At 34.3% G+C, this 27,995-nt stretch overlaps 3 protein-coding genes across 4 annotated transcripts; 1 reads left to right on the top strand and 2 right to left on the bottom strand.

The window, feature by feature from the left end:
- The first annotated feature begins 880 nt into the window (after positions 1-880).
- On the top strand, positions 881-23,058 carry LOC142975325 (UDP-glucosyltransferase 2-like). 2 transcript variants are annotated; one of them, XM_076118106.1, is made up of 4 exons: positions 881-1,809; positions 15,752-15,977; positions 17,095-17,311; positions 21,886-23,058. In XM_076118106.1, exons 1-4 carry the CDS (start codon positions 955-957, stop codon positions 22,166-22,168), a joined length of 1,581 nt encoding a protein of 526 aa, XP_075974221.1. In that variant the 5' UTR covers positions 881-954; the 3' UTR covers positions 22,169-23,058. The 2 variants fall into 2 exon arrangements, with proteins under 2 accessions (XP_075974221.1, XP_075974220.1); XM_076118105.1 differs by lacking the exon at positions 881-1,809 and adding an exon at positions 5,846-6,763.
- On the bottom strand, positions 23,048-25,767 carry LOC142975323 (KIF-binding protein). Its single transcript, XM_076118101.1, has 2 exons — positions 24,609-25,767; positions 23,048-24,440 (listed from the first exon to the last, which is right to left on the bottom strand). Exons 1-2 carry the CDS (start codon positions 25,582-25,584, stop codon positions 23,614-23,616), a joined length of 1,803 nt encoding a protein of 600 aa, XP_075974216.1. The 5' UTR covers positions 25,585-25,767; the 3' UTR covers positions 23,048-23,613.
- Positions 25,768-26,214: 447 nt separating this feature from the next.
- On the bottom strand, positions 26,215-27,953 carry LOC142975444 (mesoderm induction early response protein 1). Its single transcript, XM_076118276.1, has one exon. The coding sequence runs from the start codon at positions 27,745-27,747 to the stop codon at positions 26,545-26,547; it is 1,203 nt and encodes a 400-aa protein (XP_075974391.1). The 5' UTR covers positions 27,748-27,953; the 3' UTR covers positions 26,215-26,544.
- Between the last annotated feature and the right edge of the window lie 42 nt (positions 27,954-27,995).

The following is a 27,995-nucleotide window of genomic DNA, read 5'->3' as shown; positions in this document are numbered from 1 at the left end:
TCCAGTACTGGTTCTTCCTTTATCTGTTTTAAAGACACTATTTTTTAATTAAGAATATGAATTCCAGCTTTGACAAACATGCATAGTTATTATGTTAATATATGACCTAATTACGCGTTTTATGTCTGAATGATGAGTAAGCGTACTTAATAAGTCAATTATCTTAATATTTAACAAAAATAATAAATACGTTTTTCAATTCGCGTTATCGCAACACTTTGAGAGTCACGTAAAAGTTATCAAAAAAATAAGATTTTTGGTATTCTCTTTAGTTATCTTGAAGCATTTTTTTAAAACATGTTCTTCTAGAATGTTCTTTAAATATGATTAGTTAAGTACCTAAGATACATTAGTTTGTTGAACAATGAGAAATAGTGGAAGATTTCGTGACCTTATCCACTTTTGTTACTATGTCGACAAATTAGCACAATAAAAAGTATGATAAAAAACAAGTTCCGAACAATTAAGAAACACCTTCGTTTTTGACCTAGTTAGTGCAATTTTAGGAAAGAATTTACATATAAGTGGTACCTAAATGCAAATTTTCTGTTACTAGACGGTACATATCTACTCGAGTTGCAAGTCAATACGTAGGAATTGCAAGTAAGCAGTAAGTACAGTCACGTACAGAATATATCCCTTACTTACTTATTATTCTTTTCTCACCTACATGGTTAACTTGCTTCGTCGTAAGATACTAGCTGTATTGGCTGTAAAACCCGGAAAAGATATACCTAATTAGGAAGATAATAGTGACACACTCCTTTTGACTTTAGTAAGAAACTCGTTATCTTTCATTGTTTATTATTGTGTTTACGTATATTATCTGTGCGAGAAGTGGACCACTATATAAACAAATTATTTATTTGAAGCCGGTTCATATCGATTCATATCGAAAGTGTGGCCAGTACCCTATTGAACTCAGTGGAATACGGTGCTTGAGTGAAATCAATCATGATATTACTAAGAACTTTGTTTGTTTTGTTTGTGTTTCATAATGCAGAATCCGCGAATATTCTCGGTCTTTTCCCTCACGTAGGAAGGAGTCACTTTTTGACATTTGAACCGCTGCTCAAAAGGCTCTCAGAAAATGGACATCAAGTTACCGTAGTGTCTTTCTTTCCTTCCAAGGAACGAAGGGAAAACTACACAGACATCAGTTTAGAAAGCCTTGCAATGGTACGGAAAGAAGCTATAGATCTTTCTCACTTTGAGAAGCGGCATAATTTGATTGATAAGCTAGGACTAAGGTATACTGTGGCACAGGTAACGTCTTTCCAACCTCTTATTAAGATGGCTTTAGGAATATGCTCCAAACTCGTTGACTTCCGACCTTTGGCAGAAGCTTTGCAGAAGAACTACGATCTTGTGTTAATAGAGAATTTCAATAGTGATTGTATGCTTGGTCTCTTACATGTTTATGGGATCAAGGCGCCTGTTGTTTCCATGCTATCATGTCCAATGATGCAGTGGTCTCCAAGCCGAATCGGTGCTATTGACAACCCATCGTATGTGCCAGTGATAAGCTCTAGGTCGACTTCCAAAATGTCATTTCTGGAAAGAATGGAAAATACAGCAATGAACGTCTATTTTAAATGGTGGTACCGATATAACATCCAAGTGAAGGAGAGAGCGATTATCGAGAAACGTTTTAAGAGAAGAATACCGGACTTGCAGGATTTAGCTAAGAATAATAGTGCGATTTTGGTGAATACGTTCCACAGTCTGAATGGAGTTCGTCCTATGTTGCCTGGGATCATTGAAGTTGGTGGAATGCATCTGTACCATCGATTGAAGCCTATTCCACACGTGAGTAATTTTTATATATTTTTTACAATTAATATTTTTTCCCGCTGACTTAATAGAAGGTATGTATAGATAGGTAATAAATTCCACGTATATTAGACGAAACTACGTAATATTTTACAGACCTTCGAGAATGTTGAGAAAACATATCGACAGTAAGTAATTTTTTTCCTTGACAAAAGAATATATAAAGGGGTTATCGTATAGCATGGTGCTTAATAACTGGAACATATTATTGAATTAATTCTAAAAACCTATATGGTTTAACATTGAAAATGTCTAAAAAAGAACACTATTGTAAAGCGCCTGGCGATAACACGCTTTCACAAAATAAAACTACAACCAAAATGTATCAGGCACCGTTACCTCAATACTTTAAATTTTTTATGAATTATTACAAAACATTTTCTTCTTTATTAGTTAAGAACATTGTAAATCTAATTTTACTCGCTTGTCAAGTAATAAAGTGTTAATAGAGTGAACAATGTAAATGAAATGATGCAATAATGTAGGAAGTGACATCGAGATAAATGCATCTAAGTTAATTTACACACTTCTAAACTAAGCCGTGGTGTTACTGCTTCTGAATAAGTGTCAGTTAGATTATGAGGTAGAATTTTGGCAGTTGTTTTCATATATTTGCTGTTACTTTAGCTATAAAATAGGTTAGCCGGCATTTATCGCTAAGCCGTAAAACTGGCCCATAATATAAAACTTCGTAATTTTAAAAAATCTTGAGAAAGATTCAATTGATTTCTTGGTAGGTAATTTAACTAAATAATAAAATCTCAAATACCTATGAGATTGACTTGAAACCAGATTTACGTGATAAGCGTTTCGCTCTAATGGAAAATGGATTTTCCAAACCAATGAACATTTTTTATTACGCACGCAAGTGAAGTTTCTTCTCAGCTAGACCGACATCTATTTAAAATTATTTAATAGCTGTCTGATAAAAGTTTTGAAAATTATTATATTTGACATAACAACAGTTGTTGACCAAAGAGCATCCCTATGACGTTTGTGGGCTGGCTATATCAAATGCCGACTAGTTAAAAACAATCTGCAATGGCCCTTAAATAAATAACAGCACGTGTAACATAGGCATATTAAACTAGAATCAGTTAAAATAATTATCATAACTCAATATGTTCTGCAATAAAATTGTCACTTGTAATAGTTTATTGGGATTTATTTATTCAGATTTTATGATAGACAATTAATTGTTATATCATACGTATTCACTCACTGAGTTAGAATAGTTTTTGCCGCGTAATTGTAGTTGTATGATTATACTTAACATAAATTACGACAATTGAGGAGCTCTGATTAACAATAGACGCGCGAAACGATCTCTTAGGCTAAGCTACGCTTACAGAGGTTGTTCAATGTATGAGTAACTATTGTCTATACATACCGAGTTCCTCCGAGTTTCGTACGGCACGTTATATTGCGGGTAGTCCCTAGTCGGGACCTACATTGACAGCCAGGACTCCCGACCGTCAATTTCAAAGATCTTTGAAAGTCGTTTCCAGTAATCAAAGGCTTGAAAGTCTGATAAATAGTATCCAGAGGTATCGTGACATAACTTTCTGGGTTGTGGAGATCTGTCGCTCCATGTATAATACTGATATTCAGCTTCAGCGTCTAGTGAGACTGGAAGCCGACTCCAACATAGTTAGAAGAAAGGCTAGGCTATTCTTTAAAATATAGGTAAACCTCAAAATATAGCATATAAAAAAAGCGAAAGTGACTCTGTTTGCCTGTTTTTTTCATTACCTTACACTTTCACGGACAAGCGGGTAAATTTGGTAGGGCGTATATCCAGTGAACATTTGTATAAATAAAAGGATATACTATTTTACATTATGAAATGAAATTATCAACTATTTGTTCGTAAGTTCTAAAGTTAGATTTAACTTACCTATAGTTCTTACTACTTAAAATCAAACATCGTTAAGTAATAGTAGTATTTTATGCCATTTGTTTGTATATTTGCCAAATTTTGAATCGATCCGTCCGTAGCCATTGAAATCAAAGTTCATTGACTTCGAACTAGTGTAGAATTCACTACTACGATGCTACGCTAGATACAGTAATTACTATGTAACCGTCGTTTAATTCCGCTTAGGAAAAGTAAAAGTACTACATAGATTCGCTTTCAGAAAAAAAATGGCAATTTTTTCGGTGCCCATTATAAAAATGTAGCACGGTCATTGGCATCACGGCATCTTGGCGCCATTTTGCACTACCTTTGCAGTTTGAATTTCGAATTTGGATTATAACATAGTTATGTTTATTGTTTTTTTTTTTATTTAAACCATTAATTCTGGGTTACGGCCTTTATCGCCTAGTGATACGGATTTCAAAAAGAGGGTAATGATTTTTATGAGCTTAAATCCAAAATACCATTTACTGATAAAATGGTGTTAATTTTAAATCTACTTATGACGCAAGAACTGGCCAGGTTATAGCCCTTGGCCTACTGTTACACAATAACAAACCTACATTACTACATTACCTACCTACTCAAAAAACCCTGTTTTAAAAGTCATATTGGTTTTGTCACTTTCACATCTTTACTAACTTCTACCCGCGACTTCATCCGCATAGTAAGATATTCCTGGGTAAAAAGTATGTTGGATTCTAATCTAGGTTATAAACAATTTTAGTGCCAAAATTTCATTTTTTTTTTGTAATTTTGGCTTGACACACATGAATTCACCTTCATAAAACGTTCTATATTAGGATGAATAGTAATAGTAATTAAGTTTATTATCTGGATGTATCTGTGCTTACATATTTAGAGGTGCAGTCTAGCTCTTAAACATTAGTCTTAGATCAACACTGTAATCGACTGTAACTTGTTTTGTGAGCCAAATAAATAAATAAATAAATAAATAAATAAATAAATTAGGAATCGAGATATTAATGATGTTTGAGAGCAGAGCATACTTTTGCGCAGTTATCTTATATATATTATGTTATCAATTCTCATTTACTTAGGAACATAAACTTTTCTATTCATCAGTACACGTGCACTTCATGCATTTCTACTGACACTTACCAATTACTTATTACACAATAGGTATATTAATTTATTATCTTACTTATATAAATATGTAAGGGAATCGAAAATATCTAAGTGTCTAATAATTACAAAACCAACCTTATTTTGAAAATTATTCAGCATTTAGCGTAAACAGATACTGATAAACGGGAGATAGGTATATGCTTTTATTAAAATCCTAGAGCAGTACCGTTTTATTTATTTTATTTTAGTAATATTATTAATACCTACCTACCTAGCTAGAATTATATGAACTCTATTACTAATGAATTCAACATTGTATTTATAGATCTTCTAAAGTCTGATTTAAAAAATAATATCATTATATTCAATATTTTTCGCTTACTGATAAGAAGTGCCAATTTTTGCTGCTATCGTTAGACGAAATTAATAACCCTTTAAACCAAAATATTATTTTACTTTGGCCTTTTTATATCACACTATTATAGCATGGTTTAGGGTTACCATAATATTATACTTATTCTTTTTTAATATCCGTTGTACTTCACATAGCATAGTAAGACCTGAATCAGTAACGATTATGGCTATATATACATAGAAAGCATATTTTAAATTACCTATAAGTAATTTTAACAAGTTATTTTATAATTGCAACTAAAGAACAATAAAATACACTATTAAAAATATCTTTCCCCAATCTTCATTAAACTCAATATTTATTGAGGAGAACATTAAAAAAACACCAGATTTTGATAATGACAATGGTAGTAAGTAGTAAGTACCCCTTCAAAGCGACTGGAGCTTTTGGTGCATTGCGTCAAAATGATATAAAATTAAAAAGGTTTTAAAAAGGTCCGTAAGTTCATTCTCACAATATAAGCAATAAAACTTATAACCCTTCGCAACTTGCAAAAAACAACAACATTCACTTAAAACGGTATCAGCCCTAACAGTACAAGCACATCACGTAACTGCCACTGAAAATAGCCGTTCGTGGGAGCGCGTTGTGGTATCACCGATAGTCGACAGTGCTCGACAGTTCCCTGCCCGACGCGCCGCCGCTCACTCGCCATGCGGACGCTCGCATTTCTCCTCGCGATACTCGCCGTACAAAATGTACAAGCCGCTAGAATCCTCGGCCTCTTCCCACACACCGGCAAAAGCCACCAAATGGTTTTCGACCCTCTTTTAAAAACACTAGCTGAAAGAGGACACCATGTCACCGTGGTCTCCTTCTTCCCCATCAAAGACCCACCAGCTAATTACACCGCTGTCAGCTTAGAAGGATTATCTGCACAAGGAGTAGAAACCATCGATTTGATCTACTTTGACAGTGTTAGCAAAATCCTAAATTCTTTGGGCGTTGAAAAGATCATTAAGCAAATAATGGAGTTTCAACCGTTAGCAGACTTGGCATTAGACGTGTGCTCCAAAATAGTAGATTTTCCACCTTTAGCTGATGCAATGAAGAAGAACTACGATGTCGTTTTGGTGGAAAATTTCAACAGTGACTGCATGCTCGGACTCGCACATGTGTATGGGTTGAAAGCGCCGTTTGTATCGTTGTTATCTAGTTCCCTGATGCAGTGGTGTCCAGACCGCATCGGGGTCACCGATAACCCGTCCTATGTCCCTATCGTGAGTTCAGAGTTCACTTCCAAGATGTCGTTTGTACAAAGACTCGAGAACACGGTCATGAATATGTATTACAAAGTGTGGTACAGATATGCGATACAAATGAAGGAGAAAGCGATTATTGAGAAGCGGTTTGGCAGGAGGATTCCTGACTTGCAGGATCTGGCCAAAAATGTGAGCGCAATGTTGGTGAACACTTTCCACAGTATGAATGGTGTCCGTCCTTTGTTGCCAGGGGTTATTGAAGTTGGGGGGATGCATTTGGATCACAGCCGGAAACCAATACCGCATGTAAGTAGAGTATATTCTCGCCTGAATGGTTTTGTTTGTAATACGTTTCGCTTCACAAACGTCAACATGCCACATATTGCCTTTGAAACACGCAAATACGCTTGAAAATTATAAGGACATTCGTTGCTTATTGTGAACATTTGTAAAGAATAAATACGTACGCCAATTTCGCACTGGTAATTGAAAACATATAATAAGTAACGGCCATAATTTCCATTACAATAAAAACACATTGTTTCCATCTTACCTTGTCGTAATTTGTAGGCAAAAGAAACTTATTCAAAGTGTTGCAGATTGCTTTTCAACTTACTTACGTTATAATAAGCGATACAAAATAGCAAGTTACGCAACCTGATTTGCCAATTTAATTATACGATTACTTGTAAAACATACATCTACAGGAAAATAACAATATTTACTTTTAATTATTACTTGACATTAATTAGTGACCACTATAACTCAAATAGATTCGTAAATCCCATTATCCTATTAATATTATAAATGCGGAAGTTTGTGGGGATAAATGTATGTATGTATGTGAGTCTTTCACGAATTAACTACTGAACGTCGGATTTACACAGATAGTTTATTACCTAGATTAATTCATAAGATACTTTTACGACAGGATCTTTTTTCACGTGGTCGAAGTGGCGAGTGATGCTAGTAAAATTATATTTGCTAGCTTATTGAAATGGAGGTAAATTAATATTTTTCACACGCAACAACTACTCAATGGATTCTAATCAAATTCGATCTGCACACATAATGATTATAACTGGAATTAAATCAGAATACTTTTTTTCCGGAAATAGTACTCAGTCGCGGGTAGAAAGGGGTCTAAAATAAAACTACACAAATAAATAATTTCAACTTTTTTCTTTTCATTTCTCTTATAATTTAATGGTCGTTAGCTAATTGGCATCGTGTTATGAAACGAATAGTTCTAATTTATGCCAATAAACCGATTTAGCGGTGTTGTTTGAATCGATTTGTTTCAACATTTGTAAATCTGAACCACGCCACTGTGACGGGATAATAAATTACTTAATTTAGCATTAAGATATTCATGTAACGATTAAAGGAAAGATTTCCCAGGATTTGAATATTATTCTATGTGTGCCAAATCTCATGAAATCCATTAAATACTTGGTTTTTAGCTGAAAAAGTTCTATCATTTACGCATTTCTTTTGGCATTTGTAATATTAGTAGGAAAAGCTTGAGTAGTTTTGGTTTCAAAATAATAATTATTTTAGTCGGACTACTTACCCACTTACTTACAATAATAATTTTAATAAATTTGACAAACCTTTAACTTTGAATGTATTTAATAGCCATATTTACAAAATTTTATATAATGTCGCAAATTCAATTTACTTAAAGGAACCTTAACTTTTTTGTAAATATCAGTTCATTTTAATTAGGGTTATGAGTGCAGTAATGGAAATTATCATTTAATATTATTGTATAGCTCGATTAAAATTTGGTTACGACGTCCATTTTGTCCTTATTTCGCAGTAACGATCATTGTTAGTAGGGTATCTCGTAAACATTGACCAACGTTTGATAATGCAACTGCAACGAAACTACTGGCCATAAAAACAATAGATAAACTAATTATTTTATGAAATCGTACCGAATACACAATACAGAAAAACCACAAGAATTCATTTTGGACATTAATTGTTAGGTCTAAATAATATAATTTATTACTCATTATTGTATTTTTATGAGGGTGACAATAAAAAATATCATTTTCAAGCGAAAATAATTTTCAAAAATGCTGTATGTTTCCCTTTATAGAGATATGGCCACATGTTAGGTAGGTATACTGAATACATAAAAAATCTCATGAAGTTTATTTACAAATTGATTCAGTCAAAACAAAACCCAATTTTTCGTTTACATGTATTTTAAGTAGGTTATCAGTGTGCAATAGGTCAATGACCTAATTTCATACACTTACCTAAATAAATTGCAGACTGCGTTGATGATTTTCGTTGTCGCGTAGACTATTATAGCTTAACGGCAACTAAAGTTTAAATGTTGAAAGAATATAACTATTACAAAATGATAGGTATAGAAACTATAATAATAAGACAGGTATTTTTCATTAAAAAAAACTCATCGAAGTATTAAAACTAGATTTGATCAAAGACTTCAGCTAAAATGCCTATGTTACAAAATTATTTAATAGCAATGTTACAGATTTCTAAGAACAAGTTTTAAAAATATAAATAGAAAGTTTATTTTAGAAACCAGTAAACGTTACGCAATAATTAATAATCATAATAATATTCACTAAATCGAGTTTTTTATTAACATTTTCTCCGAGCATCAAAACAAACACCTGTCACCATCCTCAACTGTTTATGTAAAAAAAAACCAATAAAAAAATATCCCGAATGAATGACAACTGTTCTTTATTTAAACTTCAATCATAAATTTGACGTAAAGTTTTTTAAATAAGCGTAACTTTTTTTAACCGCTTTCGTCAGCCATTGCTATCAAATCATTCAGTCTTTGAGAAAAATATAGGTTACATTCATTGGTTATATTATACAAGTACAATGTAAAACGTCATATAATCCCGCTTAGAAGCCATAAGAGTCTGTTGTGTTTTGCGTACATACGTCGAGCTAGCACGAGTTGTCGACGGATATCCATATTATCCATTCATTAACGCTCCCTCTTACCTTAGCTGATGAAACTGTGATGATATATAAACATATTATATTCTATCACAGTCATCATCTAACGACGGCCAAGAACATTAATAGTATTTTCACAAACCTATATAACATTTAACGATTTAAGTTGGTAACTCGAGATGCGAGCGAGATTTTGATTATTTTCGCTATCCTAGCATTAGCAAAAAAATCTAGGTTTGTGCATAATATTGTACATCCATTTAAGATCTCTAGGTTCGCTAGTCTGTCACCCTATTACAGCTTTTCTTGTCTACTTCACCCGCTTACAAACATTTCTCTTGTCAATTTTTGTGTTAGGTAATCGCAGGTCCAACTATCTGCGTGCAGAATTTCATCTAAACCCGTTAGTTTGTTTTGCGCGAAAGAATAACAAAGATCTATTTAAGTATACTATCAGAAGTTTGTTATAAATAGTCGAAGTATTTCCAAAAATATATCAATTTCCTTAGTATCAGGCGGCGAGCCAATGGCACTGTTTGATCAGGAAAGGTCGCAGAGTCAGTATTTAGATGACTGACCGCATATTCGTCTTCGAGATGAGCGTCTGCATTGCATTCTTCAGAGAGCAAGAGCATCGTCCATCATGTCGCTATAATATACTGCCTGTACAATAGTGTCGTTATAAGTGTCTGTTAGGGAGAAGTAGGGCAACTTACAAGACAAATATAAAGTGATGACGAAGCGTTTATTATTGATCGGATTTATGATGATTGACATTTTCACTCGAAATGACAAACCTCATGCTTATTTAGGACGGTTCTTGAAGAAATGAAAAGTGAAACCAAACCAACTTAATGTGTAATGTAACCCTTCATTAATTCCTGGAGACCCTTGCCTTACTGTGGGACAGTAATGGGTTAAATTTTAGCCTGAAATCAAATACAAATTGTCGATGATACGCATAATTTAAATTCACAATGTTTTCCTTTAGTAATACTTAAAAATTATGACATAGTTTAAAACATTTTCTTTCGCCATAAACCAAAGCAAATCAAGATAATTTGATACTTAGTTCCGCTACAAACGATGAGAAATACTGAAGAAACTGGAATTCCTTATTAAATTAGACGTATATAATATTGAATTGTTATCACGAGAGTGTGACCTAAGTATGCGTCGTTATCATTGATAGCGTTATTGTGAATTGATATCAATATTCATGTCAAGGGTCAAATAAAAGACCTCGTTTCCATAATCGTATGTTTTTTACTTTACACACTCGCGTGGGTTACTTTTTCGAAATGAATTTACTAAGGACACTTTATGCGATAAACAAAATGTACTTTTGACTCATAAATGAGATCATTCATTTTGGGCCATTTTTTTATAGGCCAAATAAAACATGGCATATATCGATAGAACCAGCCATTTGAAGCAATAATCGTTATGGCACAAAATATGTAGGATAGCTTTAAACCGAGTTATACAAGTTCGAAGATTCATCATTTTCAAACAGTTATTCATTTCTGAAAGTTGATTCCCTATCATAAAAAAATATATATATTTTTTTTTTTTTTTAATAACCCATATCTGTCCCACTGCAGGGCAAGGGTCTCCTCCCAAACGAGGGGGAGGGGTTATAAAAAATATATTGAATATTTATATTATACTACAATTAACTATCTGAAGCAATTGTCATTGTAAAGCGACCGTTCTGAAGTGACAAGTGAATAAGTTATGCAAAATATTATACGAATTATTTGAATAACCGCGTAATTTTTTTCTACTCAGACTTAATATCTATTTGTATAACAAAAATGCTTAACTTAAACTAGCTGACCCGCGCAACTTCGCTTGCGTCCAATAAGAGAGAATGGGTGAAATTTTTCCCCGTTTTTGTAACATTCATTATTGGTACTCTGCTCCTTTTGGTCGTAGCGTGATGATATATATATATAGCCTATGTCCTTTCTCGGGTATCAAAATATCTCCATACCGAATTTCATGCAAATTGGTTCAGTAGTTTAGGCGTGATTGAGTAGCAGACAGACAGACAGTTACTTTCGCATTTATAATAATAGTATGGATGATACAACTCTGCAATGTTCTAACACAACATACTGCAAGTAGATACGAAATAACTACAATGCATTGCATGAAGGACAGGACAGTATCTAGAAATCAGGACAACGATGAACACAATAAAATGACAACAATGACATAGGACAGCTGCCATTACATTTCATTATATTAAACGAGCAGTAATGACCAAGTAGTAACGGAAACGCACATAGCAACTGACTTGCATTCTGTGGAACAGAGTTATGACCATGATTATACCTTGATTATAAATAATCACTTTATTAGTTGACAACCCCGTGGCAGTCGCGTGACTGTTATTATTCCGTATTTTTTTGCAAATAAAAATATTTCGCAATTTTAATTTAGAGAATATAACCTTAGGGACAATTTCCGTATCATAATTATAGTATCTGAATAGTCGCATAGTATCTGTATTATTATTTGGTAGGATTGTAACAAATTTTCTATATAAAGTGATCAGCGCCCCTAGCGTATTCCGCAAGAACTATTTTCATTAACAAATTTTAAATGTTAGCTGATAAATCACTGACATGTTTGAATAATTACACCATGGTAATGTGTTTTGTCTTTAAAGCATTTTATCTGAAAACCAATATTACCCGTAGGCATATGTTTTCAGGCATCAAATTACTCACAAACATAAATTTATCGCATCAAGTTTACAATAGCAGTGACAAGTACTAAATATAACAGAGGTTAAATTGTTTCCTTATTGTTAGTTATCATATCCGCACAATTTGTAAAGACATCCGTTATGAACTGGTTAAAGTGATCTCTTTCGATTCCCACATAAAAAATATTATGACATTATACTTATATGTATACATACATAATATCACGTTATACCTAAAGGTATATAAAATAGATCCAATTTTAGCAAGTGACTATGTTAATATCATGTAACAGGGGGCGAACCTTTTGCTAATTACCAGGGACGTTACCAAACTTCGGACTAAACTATTGAAATATATTCATATGTAAATTACAAAAGACCAATTATTGTACGTTACCCGACCCGGGAATTGAACCCGAGACGAGATGATTAGCAGTCAGATACACTACTGAATCACAGTTGGTTTATACATACATATGATGGGACCGTGCAGCACATTGTGTCCATTGTTTGTATGTTTGTAACAGTTTCTATAACACAAGATTGATTTTTACCCAGAAAACTTCAGAAAATACTATGGAGTTAATTCTATACGAGCAAAAAGTTTCTATTATCAATGGCAACCACATGACTAGCTTATGACCGCAACCATGGTCAAGTTCAATTAGATTGCGGTACTAGTCAAACTAGTTCTATTAACCACTGTCAATGCCCTCAGAAAACTTCACTTTCACAGACACACAGATAGATAAGTTAATCTATCTAAGTTGTTAACTTCTGTATCATTTTAAGCTTTTGCCCGCGACTTCGCCTGGAGATTTCAAGGAATAATGATCTCCCGTCGACCCTTCCAAATAACTAACATTATTAAATGAGTTGATTTTACAGCCAAATAAATCCATTCAGTGGTGTAGTAGTCAACGAATAAAAATGCGGCATAAATTATCTCATTCTTTTATCCAAGATCACGAACTTTTGAATGCTTTTGGCTTCACCCAAAAAATTAAATAAGATTCTTCTTTGATTAGCCTATGCTTGTACGCTCTTCTTTTTATAGTTCTATACATTTAAAGGTTCAAAATACACTCACACTTCACGTGAAAAATCCGTATTAATCCATTGTCTAGCCAAAGATAAGTGTTACGATACTATCTGTTTATAGATTACTAATTTGGTCAAGGTCGACCTCTTTACACACGACTCGACCGAAAAATGCGCACGATTTTAATGTCTTCCCGAAAATCAAATCTGGATGTCTTATTTTTTCGCCTTATTTTATTAAATGTGTCACTTTTATTGGCAGTAAAATTCTTTTAGAAAATTTAAACAAGAATGTGAGAGGAGCATGAAGTCTAGACAATTAAACACATTCATTCATACATAAAATTATACCTCTTATCCACGAAGATAAACAAAGGCCAAAAAACCATTTGCCTCATTCGCATCGACATATTATTATGTATATGATGATTCAGGACCGGCGGTTTTCTTTCACGAATTTCTATTACGCTTCTCTCTATATCTATTACGCTTTTCTCATTGGTAGTTTTCTTAAGAGCGACAATTACGATGTCTGCGTTGAAAAAAAAATAGAAAATAGGTGCATGATTACATAAATTGTGTGATTGACACCTCTTGTGTAGAGAAGGAAATGTACCATTGAACTGAATTGTAGGTGTCCGTTTAGATTCGTTTTAATATTGGCCATGCACATATTGCACATTGATAGTTAGAGGACAGACATGTACCGGGTACCCGTTGATCTATAGTTAAATACCTACCTAATACCTAATATAAGTAATACACGTATTTATCCGTAGAATAACAGACTTTTTTCAAGTTTTAATTAGGTTAGTCGTTAGGTCGTTTAATGTTTATCTGTTGTTTTTATTATTAGAAGTATTGTTGTAACATTTATTATATCCGACCTAAACTAATTACACACCTTTTAAATCCTTGGTGTGATATTAACATGATAAAGCCGCGGGAGGATTACAATATGCCTATTTACTTATTATAAAACGATATATATATTTACTATAGGATTATAATAGGAAGTAGATCGCGATATCATTGATAACCTGTATCTGTTTGTTTACTATAATTTATTATTTCTCAATCAGTATTATCCCTATTTATTTATGACGAAGGGTATTTCTAATTTTGCGCACGGATTGAAATCTATGATTTATTGAAGGGATTTTTTCTTTACTTTAGTATTTCTGTAAAAAACGACTTGATGATTAAGCTAGTAGTACGGTACAGAGGGGTAGTATTCCGGGGGCGATAGGGACCTTTTGCTTCCGTCTCTGGGGAGGGGCTCCAGAAGTCTAAAGTCTAGAGTTTCTTATGCTATAAAATGCTTTAGTATTTTGGAACCCGGAGACCCCAAAATACGGTAAACTGGGTTTTTTTGACTGGGCCTCAGGTTTTACACCCCAAGCTTTGGATGATCTTAGTCCGCCACTGACTTAATATCGCGAAAGTAATTGATTATTCAGAAGCCCTGATATTCATGTATTTTTTGTTAAAAATGAAGAATAAATAGACTTTGTTCTTGTAAATTGTCAGCTAAATTGAATACAGTAGTAGTCGGGGTTAAATTATTTGACATCGTGCGTTTACAATCAATGAATGTTGCCACATTCAATACGGAAAGATGTTCTAATTTGTTGAGCTGCTGTATATCAATTAACAATCATTTATGTCATTTTAATAAATTCAAGGCTACTCTAATGGAAAATAATGAAGTCTGAACACACCGTTGATTTGCTTGTTATTTTCCGAAATTTCTCTCACTTACCTCTTTTACGTACTAATTAAAACTAAAAATTATCTTTCTATGGAATTACTGTCGCACTGACTTGTTTGTCATTTCTCCCGACATGGGAGAGCGGAAGTAAGATAAGTTCACCATTCGCTTTTCCAGGTTAGAGAATAGAGTAGGTTTACAAAATAACTATTGAAAATGTTTTGAAAATAATTTGAGCGTGAGCATTTCGTTTAAAAACAATAGGAATATTTAAATACAATAGTCACTGTTATCAATATTGTTACGAAATAGTGAAGGTACAATGTTGTTAAGAAACTAATAATTTATTATTTTAGGGACAGTTAACTAACAATAGGCAGTAAATTAATGTTTGTTCATCAAATACAGAAGAATACCTTCTTCTTGCTACAACAGTCTTCAACAGTTACTTGCAACAGCAATCAGTACAGTTTTTCCGCTCTATTGACAAGGCCAAAAATTACCTGGTTTTATTTATAAGCTACCCTTTTCACGAAATTAGGTCCAGATTAGGGTAGCGAATTCCTACCACTACTCATAGTGTTGAATCTATCAAAACATGCAATGACATCAATACTTTCCGCGGTCTGTATTTATATTAGGTCGAGGAAAAAGTATTTTCGCATTATACACAAAAAAGCTCGATATTTGGGTACCTCACGAGCTCACTGAAAGAAACCTAACAAACCGTGTATCTACTCATTTGAAATTCTTGAAGCCAAAGAGATTTTATTACAAGTTCATACATACTATAATGCGAAAAACCTTTTCCCTGACCTAATAAATAACTTATATGTACCTATATACCTACATCATAACGTTTTTTTTTCAGTACATCGAACGGTTCCTGAACGAATCAGAACATGGCGTCGTTCTCTTCAGCTGGGGCTCTTTGATCAAGACGGCTACCATCCCTAAGTATAAAGAAGATATCATCATTAACGCTCTCTCCAAGATCAAGCAGAGAGTCATCTGGAAGTACGAGGACAGCGATGAAGAGGGAACACTTAGTGGAAACATCTTGAAAGTGAAATGGATACCTCAGTACGAGTTACTTCGTAAGTTTCGCTTTCCTTTTTTTAAGAAAACTCCCGCACTAAGAATTGCTCTTGTGTAGCGTGGATTTTAACAAACATTTAAACAACGGACTCAAAGTACAATCAGATCGATCGCACAAATAATAAATTGTTCCCTGCGGGAATCGAACCCTCTCGACGCAATGGTATCGGCGTTGCGACCTTAACCACTGCGCCACGGAGACATTCCTAATATATATTGCTAGTGCAGAAATCGGTTTCAATTCTTTCTGTCTGTTTGTTTCTGAGCTATAGGTAGCAGACAGACAACTATGATAAGCGTTCATGGGTAATAAACCTCGATTTAGATGTTTAGCATGGGAATCCCTAGATACAGGCAGTCAGATTAAAATTAAAAGGTTTCGTGTAGTTCTGACCAATATTCGATATGACGGTGATCAGTTTAATTGAAACTAGACAACTATGCAGGAATTGTAGCCAATTACATCTTTTGCACCCAATTGCATCTTTTTGCGTGATTTGCGTTGACTCCGCATTTTTGCGCATATTGTATACATAAAAAAATAATAATTATGTCATAGATTCAGCGAATATTTAATCGATCTAGCTACCCTTGCACGATTTTTATTATGAAAATAAATCGTGCGTTGTTTGCAAATACCTTCCGCTCAGGAAAAACCGCAAAATCTTCATCTAATAATAATTAAATTATGCTATTCCAGATATTATTATTTTTCTTAGATAAAGGCTGTATAATAATCATAGTTACGTATTTGAGTTACAAGGAAACGTGAGGAAATTGTAATAAAATTATTTTCACGTGAAACGCAACATTTTACAGCATAAAGCCATTTTTCGGGAGATAGGAAACGGCTATGCTGCGGTATACCTACTTAGAGTAAGCTTACTAAGATTGTAATTGCGGTTGAGTGCTGCCTAGTGAGTATTGGATCTTGGATCTATTCGTGGGGACGGTATTGAGTCCTGAGACAAATGATAAAACAAACAAATATAAAGTTGCTATAAGTCACTATTACGTCGTAGAACTTCTTTATTCTTTTGAACGGACGCGGATGTTGTAAGTAGATAATACAGTATCTGGAGCTGAAAATTTATATCTTTTTTCTTCCACCCACAGAGCACAAGAAAGTAATCGCGTTCATCGGCCACGGGGGTCTCCTCGGAATGACAGAGGCCATCTCAGCTGGTAAACCGATGTTGATCGTGCCGTTCTACGGAGACCAGCCTCTCAACGGAGCTGCTGCCGCGGCTATAGGCCTTGGCAAGTCGATATCTTATGCCGATATGACGGAGAAGTCCTTGCTGGAAGGCTTGCAGAGCGTGCTAAGTGCTGAGTGAGTATTGCTAACTTTTATAAGTATTCAATTCTTGTCTTTCTGTATGAAAGGACATATGGACTTAAAATTACCCCTCCTTCCCATAGGTGTAGACAAAGATCAGACAACGCCACTTTTAAACTTGATTCTTGTCTTTCTGGTAGTGTATACGTCTGCTGATCACGAAGCACGGAGACACGGAGCAATTTTATCGCCTTATGGGTGGAATTTATCAAAATCCTTTCTTAGCGGATGCCTACGTCATAACATCTATCTGCATGCCATGCAGCCCGATCCGTCCAGTGGTTAGGCCTTTGCATTGATAGATCACTGGCATTGTAAATGGCGAAACGCGGGTGTATTTCATACAACTTTTCTCATAACATAATTCTTGCTTAAGGATGGTATCTGAAACTAATGCCTTAGTATAATTATGTACACAAACAAAGTATACATACGTAATCAAGACCTAATAACCGTGTTAGTTAACTGTCTTCCGACATTATTATCTAGCAATAATACATGCACTACGCAACATAACATATCTTATATTATCTATGTAAATTTGATTATTAAAGACAATATATGAGGCAAATTCGTAGTACTCCTAACCGGCGCTCTTTTATAACAAGATTTATGGATGTTAATAAGGCAAGGAAAGATTTTAAAGATCGTACGAAATGGCTTCTAGCGTCAAGGTTGCATCACGATTTTTTCCTTCACCGTTGGAACAAGTGATAATTATTTTTTCTAATACACACATAACTTCGAAAAGTCATTGGTGTTTTACCTCGGGTTCGAACGTGCACTCGGCACTTGACATGAAAATCCGTTGCGTAGTTTTACAGATCTAAGGATACATACATACAGACGTAGGGACAAACTTTACTTTGTACTATGTAGTGATTTAACATGATTCATTTCTAATAATATAACGAAATATCTTAAATAGTCCCTTACTAACACAAATGTTACCTACCCAACAACTCTGAAAAGTAATAGCGGAACTGGCGTCTCTCCAAAAACATGATGTAACACTATTGCTACCAAAATAAATGTATTTATTTAGACACATTGTTAATTATTTGTTGTCAAATTATGATGGCATTTAACACGATATAAAGGTACGTTATGTTATTTCGGTTTGGCAAAGCGCCTAGTAAAATATAATATCGTGATTCATGGCACACTTTGTTCTGTATTAGGATCGGATTTCTGAACGGATTATTTGAAGCAAATTTGGTTATTGAGCTGGCAAATATCTGACGTATTTACAGAAATTTTCAGTATTTGGTGGCAAAGCCCAACTAGCACACAAGCTGCTTATACAGTCGTTATACAGCCTGATAGTTGCATAAGAGTCGTTCAAATGCTGTACAATTCTCTATAAGTTCTATACTAGCTATTTAAAAAACCCTTTAACAGCTAGGCGGGACAGTAGCCGTTTAGTAGGAAACTAATGACTTATAGTGATATATGAGCATGTAATTGCATCGCTAGACAGCCTAGGGAAGTATAACTGAGTTAATGGAATCTTCTATAACACCGTTAACTGTATAAGGGGACTTTAGGAGATAAAGGAGTTTAAACGGAGTTATGCGTTGCGCTTATAGCGCTCAAGAGCGTAAATAAGCTTTTTGTATTGCCTTAGGTTCTATAACAGGTTTTTTTAGGGCTAGTGTATTACTCATCTATAAAAGAGTTGCGTAGGTCTTTAATAGCGCCTTGAGCGTTATATCAGATATTTATATGGCTTCTGTACGGCAAATAGATGTATAAGGTATCATTCGAAACATTTTTACAGCCATGGGGATTACAGAATTATGTTAAGCACCTAAAGCGCTATAACGGAGTAATATACCTTTATACTAAAGCTTAAAATTATTATCATAATATATTTACATAGGTGCAGTGGTGGTTCAGTCTGTCAAAGTTTTTAAAGAATAAGTAAAATAAAATAAATAAAATAAATAAAATAAATAAAATAAATAAAATAAATAAAATAAATAAAATAAATAAAATAAATAAAATAAATAAAATAAATAAAATAAATAAAATAAATAAAATAAATAAAATAAATAAAATAAATAAAATAAATAAAATAAATAAAATAAATAAAATAAATAAAATAAATAAAATAAATAAAATAAATAAAATAAATAAAATAAATAAAATAAATAAAATAAATAAAATAAATAAAATAAATAAAATAAATAAAATAAATAAAATAAATAAAATAAATAAAATAAATAAAATAAATAAAATAAATAAAATAAATAAAATAAATAAAATAAATAAAATAAATAAAATAAATAAAATAACTAAAATAAATAAAATAAATAAAATAAATAAAATAAATAAAAAAATAAAATAAATAAAATAAATAAAAAAAAAGATTTTCATACTATTTTAATATTCAACGACTGACCCCTAAAAGTACGAGTAAAATGCTGGTGTGCGACCAAAACAGTTATATTGAAGCACTCTTATGCCACAACTGCAGAACCTTGAGGTCTACAACAGCAAACACTAGAGCCTTTGTACAGCTTAAGGCGCTAGAGCAGATGTAACCAACTCTGAGAGCTGCTTGATCGAGACGCCATTATAGCATTTGGTAAACATATTTTTTGAGGTTATTACGATCTTTTGAAGATCATATAAATCTATAGCCTGGTAACGTTAACATAATTAAAATCATTTTTTATTACCTATAACCCTAATTAAATTATCTGTAACCCTCAAAGTCTTATTTATGTTCAAAATACAATTTCCAAATCCACATATCTATATAATTTTTGCATTTAAAACTGAATATTTTGAGGGCGCATGAAAATATTGACGATAATATACACATATATTGACAGCAAACTGGAACTCGCACTTTCATATCACGTACACAAAGAAATAAAAGCGATAGACTACTTGTTATTTTAATAATCCAATCCGTAAAAATAAAATGTCTCCTCATTTGTCACTGATGATTTATTTTAAAAAAATATATTTAGTTTACACCATAATAAACCGACCATATTACTAATTTAGAGCGTTAGCATTTATAACCGTTACACAGTAGCGCTAAAATAAGGTATAGGTGGTATAATCGCGCTGCAAGAGCATTTTCGAACGCTCGTGGCGCTAACCACCTCTGTACAACAGCTGGTAAGCGCCACGAAGCTGCGAAAAAGCTCTTGTAGCGCGATTATACCACCTTCATCTTATTTTAGCGCTCCTGTATTACTACTATACTACGTACTATTATAATTACTATTTACGACCACTGTAGATCCAATATCGAGCTATAAGCTGGACAGTATGGGCCTATTTGACGCTACAAGAGATCTGTAGCCGCTTATAGAACCACTATACTTCTTACTAAGGAGCCTAAGGCGTTATAAAAATCCTTTAACCGGCCATTGTGCAGCTTGTTATAGCGCTTGTGTGCTAGTTGGGAGTAGACTGCCTTCGTGGCGCAGTAGTTGAGGTCGCCACGCCGCTACTATTGCATTGGGGGTTGTAGGTTCAATTCCCACACGGAACAATAAATTATTTGTGCCATTCACAAATAGTTATTTCAGGTGTGGTGGTACTTTGTGTCCGTTGTTTGTATGTTTGTTAAAGTCCCTGCGACACCAAGAGCAATTCTTAGAGCGAGAGTTGTCCTTAAAAAAAAGATAGTTGGTAACGTAGTGTAGCTTACTTCTACGTATAAATATGCTTTTACAAACATTATTGTACTAGGTTGGTAATTTGCACGCTTTTCAAACTTCTCTGTGAATAGTTACCACTTAGATAATTTTTAAACGCAAATCTTTTTAAATAACGGGACGAGTGACAGGCTAAAAGATCAGGAAGATAAAACATTTGCATCATAATATTAGGCATTTGAAAGGAAAAAAATACACAAAGTCACGACAAATGAAACGCTGTAAAATGTATTGTTTTTGCGCGTAGAATACTGATGTTCGTCGTAATACGGTCATTGATTCCTTCGAGACCCGTCTTGTTTTGTCTTCGCAAGAGACAATGGTTTAGGTAGGCTGAATACCTAAGTACTTAGCTGTTCCCTTGAGTTTAAAACCCCTAGGGCTTTTATTTACTTAGTAGAGTTTCTTTCATGTTTACTCTCGCATTTAAAGCGAATTTGACTTAGTAATTTACAAAGTATCCTAAGAAACTGGAAAGAATTAAAATATTTGTTCAGAGACGGAATTCGAAAACGGTTCAATAAATAGCGACTTGGTGCGGTAACTGTAGGTACCTACTTGAACGCCAGCCAAACAGGCTAGGGATTATTTTTTTTGCTTTTATTTACAGTAACTTCTTACTTAGTTCAATGGCAACCCAGCGGTCTACCTATGGATAGTGCCTTCATGGTCACTTCATTAACGAACATACATAGGTACATAATATCACGACCTTTTCCCATAGAGGTAGGAAAAGATGAAAGAACGTCACATGGTACGATCCTTATAAACTCCCCTTGCCTCATTCGCATCCATACATCTTGTCATACAGGACTGCCGGTTACTACGTGCCTGACCTATATTTTTACATTTATAACCTACATTGAAACAATAATTTTCTTATTACAGAATGCGATTGAGCGCGCGCCGTGCTTCCAAAATCTGGCAGGATAGAATAGCGGACCCCATGGAAACAGCCGTTTACTGGGTGGAACGCGTCATTCGATGGGGTGACCTAGACCCCTTGCACTCATCGGCCAGAGACCTCTCCTTCATCGAGTACAACCTCCTTGATGTATTAGCTGTGATCATATTAGCTCTTATCTTATTTATTTTAGTTTTAAGGATAGTTTTAAATCAAATTTTCAAGCTGATTAGTGGCAGCTTTCATAGCAAGGAGAAGCTGCATTAGATATTTGTTATAAAGCATTGTAATTGTTAGAAATTTAAATCTGGTGAGGGTTCTATGGGGTTGCCAGATCCTGACTTATGGTTTACGGAAGAAAGAGAACAAAGTATTCCTGAGGGAGTGTTACAACGACACGACAGCAGAGCAATATTATAACTATAATAGTTCTCAGAAGTAGATTCAGAAAATATATTTTCGGAATATTTAAGGAAGTCCAGGCCATGTGGTAACCCCAATAGTACCTACAATTCATAGCTAAATTATTAAGTGCCTAAAAATCTGTGATGACTAAAATTAGTAAAATCTGTTTCCATTTTTGGAAAATATCTTCCAATCATTTCATGTCTTTAAACTTTGATGCCAATTATTGAAAACCAGAATTATAAATGACCCTTTATCTATAGCTTTAGGGGAAGTTATAAAAAATAATGATGTAGTTGTTTGTATGAGTAAGTAGATAATTATGAAAATGTATGTTAAAATATAATTGTAGACAAATTACTATTGAAGACTAATAAATCAGTATGTTGACTATGTGCCTAAGTAGAACTTTTGACTATATTTCTGTATAAATTTGATGAACGAAATGATTAGCACTGACCAGCGATGTAGTTTTTATACTGTACAAATGCAAAGAACGAAGCACGGAATGTTAGCAGATGGCACCACTTGTACTGCAGATGCACTCGATTTTTTTACCTAAGAAAGTGAAATACGGCTCTATTCTTGTATGATGATACACAAAAGAACTGTTTGATTCATTAAATAAGAATCTTATTCATATGCAAGTTACAAACTATGAAAAACAGTTAATGTGCGTTACAAGTAGCGCCATCTAGTAAGAAAAAGTGTTAAGTATTTATGGTCAAATAATAAACAATATTTAAAAATCACATGTGTTGTCTATAATTTGAATAAATATATTTTATAACATTATTTCCACGCATACCAACAATATATAATAACTGTGATTCGTAGGCTACGGTTAACATCAAATGCGAAAGATTGGTTGGCTGATGAATCTTAAAAGTGAATTAGAGACATCTAGTACTAGAATTTGAAGAAGTCATATTTATAAAAAATAAAAGGCTATAAAACACTTCTAGGTGAATAGTTGTAACTAATCAATTACTAAAGTTGGGGTATATTTCAATAGACAGGTAACAGAATGAGAGTTTCTTGGCCCACATTTATGAATCAAAAATTTTAAATAACGCACATTAGTATCACAGAAAAGACGAGATACAGATTCGTATTCTTAGGGGCGTTATACTACACTCGAACTACCACAAAACAGCCAACCAATAGAATCTATACTGTTTGTCAAGAGTTTAAATTCATCAGATTAGCAGTAAGCTCATAAGCGATTTTCACCAGCATTCGGAATACACCATGCAACATTTACGTACATTACAAGTGCGGATGGCATTGTAATGTACGTCCACCTCCTAGTCCACTATCTCTTGCTGAAGTCTTTTTATCTTGATGGGCAGGATGTTCGCCATTTCTCGGCACAGCTGGAATTCTTCTTGCATCTTTAATGCTGCTTCTTCATCACCAGTGCAGATATCTACAACTGCTTGGTAGGAATCATAACTTTTCTGGACATTTATCAGCTGCGTAGCCTTATCTACAGCAATTCTTTTCATGCTATTCCTACCGATGAATGCATAAGCACTGATTACTGGTCTTATTAAATCATTCTTCAGTTTCGTTGGCATTTTACCATCCTTATCTTTGACAGAATTTAAGAAAGCGTCATAGTTTTCAATGCTCTTCTCGCAAAGCATGTTGATTTTCTTTAATGCCTGAGGAGTTGGTTTCTCCTTAGTTTTGTTTAACTTTTCGAGTTTGATATTCAAGATATCGGAGTACACTTCTCCCAGTTCAAACCACAGTTGCCTGCAATATTGTAGGTAATATACTGGGTTTATTTCTTTAAGTAAATCCTCAAGCATATCAATGCGCCTTTTGTGCATCTTCGCACGCCGTTCATCGTCGTCTTCAAAGAAAGCCAACAGGCTATAAGACTGGGAACTATCTTGTATCAGTTCTATGTAATCTGATGCCAAAGTATCAAGTTTATAATACTCCTTGGCTTTGTTCAGCCAAATCTGACAGTTCAAGAATACTTCCCGAGCATCTTGGTAAGTGAGTAGAAACTTGTCGCCAATAATACTTTCGTACTTGGTAACATTGACGTCAGGGAAAATTAGCTGTGTTACATCTCCTCCACAGATGTTTTCATTATCTTCTAATGTGAGATCGGACATGTCTGTAATGAGAAAAGTGTTTATTAGTTGGGCATAGGACTGATATAAAAAGAGCACTTTATAAAAACATTTATCAAACACATTGAAAAAATTATATGATTTATAAAGTAATTAATAGTTTGAAACTCTTCATTATAATCTTTTCATATATTTTATAATAAACTGCTTACCTGTAGTTGCCTCCGCAAGTGCGTCATCATCAGAAGAGTCACTCATAAGTCTGTCCTTAGATGCTGTCATCAGTAAAATACAATATTTAGCCCAACATCTAGCAACATCAGCTGACCGGTGCTTGAAAGTCTCCAGTTTGGCCAGATGCGCCTCATCATTATTGCCTTCACCTTGACCCAACTTCTCTTCATACTCCTCTAATATGGTAGATGCAGCAGCCAAATGGTGCCTAGACTGCAAAAACCCATTCTGTTCAGCAAAAAATTGTGATAAGGTTGCTGAATTTAAAGCCCAATCAATGGGCTCATAATCCTTATACTGTAACTGTCTACGCAATGTGACATGACAGTACACAGCAGACTTCAAATTCTCTTTTAATGATCCATAGACTTGAGCTAAATAGTACAGAGTTAAAGTATGTGCTTTCTCTAACATCATGATGTCACCCATGACATTTTCTCCGGTAGTGCTCACAATATGTTCTATAGGCAAAGGCATTTGCAATGTACATTTAAATGTTTCATACAACTCTTTAGCTTGCAGTAAGTAGGTTTTAGCCTTCTCAGGCTCATCACGATTTGACCAAAGGATACCCAAATTATTGTAAACTCCTAGAAGAGTAATTATTATCTCTGGTTTTGAGGCATTTGGGGTCAGCAACTCAAGTGCTTCAGTCAATGTCTTCTCACTTGATGTCAGCTCTTCTGTATCCATTTCAATGATGCCAATGTTAAGTAAAACGACACCAAGCATGGCATGCAGCTTTATTTCCTCAAGACTTGAGTCATTGCCCTGCAATTTCTTGAGACTTTCGTATAAAAGAAAGAGTATCATTTTCGCCTTGTATTTGGATAAATACGGTTCGTTTTCAGGATCATTTTTACTGTCCTCGTCCAGAAGTTTACGGACTTTAGCATAGTTTTCGTTGAAATCGTTAAGAATCTCTTTTATAGACATATCGCCACTCACCGTCATGATTTTGTTTTGATTTGGCGAAATCAATAATAACCAGAATAACCTACAAAAGTCGTTTTGACAAGTAAACGTTCTGTTATTTTGGGACCGCAAAAATGTATTGTATTTTTATTTTGCTGCTAGTGGTTACGGTTTGATACAGAATGCTGAGTCAATTGTCTTTCTAAATTACTTTAAGAACCATTTAATTTTATTACGTGTTACTTCTACATAAGTATTAAGCTATAGCGGACAGCTAAAATGAGAATCGTTTTCGAACGAAATCCTCATTTTCCTGCCATCTATGAACAAAGACTTGTAACAAAACTGAAATAAACAGCTTTGTTTGAAAAATACAAGTAGCGGTACCTTACTTATTCATGTATTTGTGCTAATTCTACTTGAAATTCATATTGACAATGATAAACTGAATAATTTTCCCTCTTGTGTGATCTCAGAAAATACAAATGCCTACCAGTATTGTATTGTTGTTTGTACCTACATTTAAATACCTACGACATGCATGCTATTATTTCCTTTACTTTGTGTGAGTAATGGGTATTTACATTCTTTTATTATCTAGTATATTCATGTCTATCATTTAGTGTAAATTCAATGCCAAAAAAGGTTTATTGAAATGAAAACAAGCACTACTTTGCACTGTTTATTCTTAAATCAACCTCATAATTTTATACACCACCCATCAAATCAGTGATGGATACTCATACATCATTCATAACGGCATGATTCCCTTATTCACAAACATAACATAATTTTACATCTTTATTATTTACATTGTACTGTTGAAAATGTTAAAATATAAAAGTTTCTAAGTCAGTCCTTCATATAAAATCGTGTTTATTACAAACAGAAATAAATGTTTCATGAACAAGGGAAGTCACCCTTACATCTAGATAACAACATAGTTAAGTATGTTACAAACAGTGCATTCTACGAATGGCATTGCCAATAATACATGTATTAGGAGCCTGAGGGAGGTTCCTGGTCCTCCATTGAGAGGGCACGAGGTGGTGGTGTATGGGCATTCAGTTGGGAGAACACCTCATTCTCTCCCAGTGCAAGGGGGTCAGGCTGTGTGGCAGGTTCAGTGTGGGCAAACTCCATCATAGGAGGAGCAGGTGACACTGGTCTCACAACTCCAGCACCTGTTGCCTCTTGTTCTTCCAAAAACCTATCCATATAATCTGTATGACCCGGATGCAAAGTGTACTTTTTCTTCTCTAGCCTTGCTTTGTTTGCAAATATATCATGCCTTTCTGTCTTTTTCCATATGTAGTAAAATTGTACCAGTTCTCCAACAGACCTTGTTCTTACTTTGTGTTGTCGAATTAGATGGAAATCTTTCCCATGGGCCTTTAAACCATTTTCAAAATTGCGACACTCTTCTTCTGACCATAAGCTAGCATGGGCAGGTGTCTGCGCTGATATACGTCTTCTTCTTAAGGCCTCTTCTACATTGTGTCCACATTGTTGTAGTAAGTACAATGCTTCCTCGTCATCTCTCAGCTGTTTCCCTCGAGGCACCGCCTCTACCCCTGTTCCAGAGTTCATTACGCATATTTTCCTCATGTAGTCCTCTGTAACTTTTTCATCTAACATACATGGGTTCCATAATAATTTATCCTCATTTTCATATGGTAAAGCATCATCATAGCTACATAAACCTTCAGGAATTGCAGCTTGGTAGTCACTACCAACCATTATAGTCTTTTTCCAGTCATCCTCATCAGGACTGTAGTCATAGTCATCTTCTTCTTCAGAAGGCGGTCGTGAACCTGACCTAAGGCAACGTGTGGCTTCTGGACTAGTAGTCTCACTGTATAATTGTTGCAATGCTGATTCAGTTTTCATCTCTGTCTCCTCTGGCACCACTTCAGGGGCCGGTTCCTGAGGAATAGGCTTATTATCCATGTTTCTATCGTATCCGTACAGCGCCAGTAGTTCCTCTAAAGGCATATCACCCTCTCTTTGGAGGCTGTTGAGCTCGGCCTTGGGGTCTTGTTGCTCTCCCGCCGCTAAAGCTTCTTCTTCGTCTAGTGTCCTTTCGTCGTCAAAATCATTTACCATCATATCAACAGTGGGCTCGAATAGAGACTTGTCGTTCCCCACGTCCATGCTCGCATCGTGTTCGCTTACATTGGCTACCAGCGCGCAATCTGACATGACTACCACGGTACCACACTATGGATACTGTATCAGCAAAACATTATAAGTATTCAATGTTATTAATATTAATTTCCGTAATTTAACATTAAAATAAATAGAAAACATTACAATTATGACATATTATGCGATTTATTATAAATTATACGAAGAACAAAACAAAAATATTTTGACACGACAACCACAGGGCTTGTCAATGATTTTTTAATAACTCCCTATGCGTCATGGTATAGAACTATGTATTTTAA

The sequence above is a fragment of the Anticarsia gemmatalis genome, chromosome 9, assembly GCF_050436995.1.
Source record: "Anticarsia gemmatalis isolate Benzon Research Colony breed Stoneville strain chromosome 9, ilAntGemm2 primary, whole genome shotgun sequence".
NCBI classification, from domain to species: Eukaryota; Metazoa; Arthropoda; class Insecta; order Lepidoptera; family Erebidae; genus Anticarsia; species Anticarsia gemmatalis.
The sequence above is the reverse complement of the archived record's forward strand: the minus strand, read 5'-3'. Positions and strand labels throughout refer to the sequence as shown.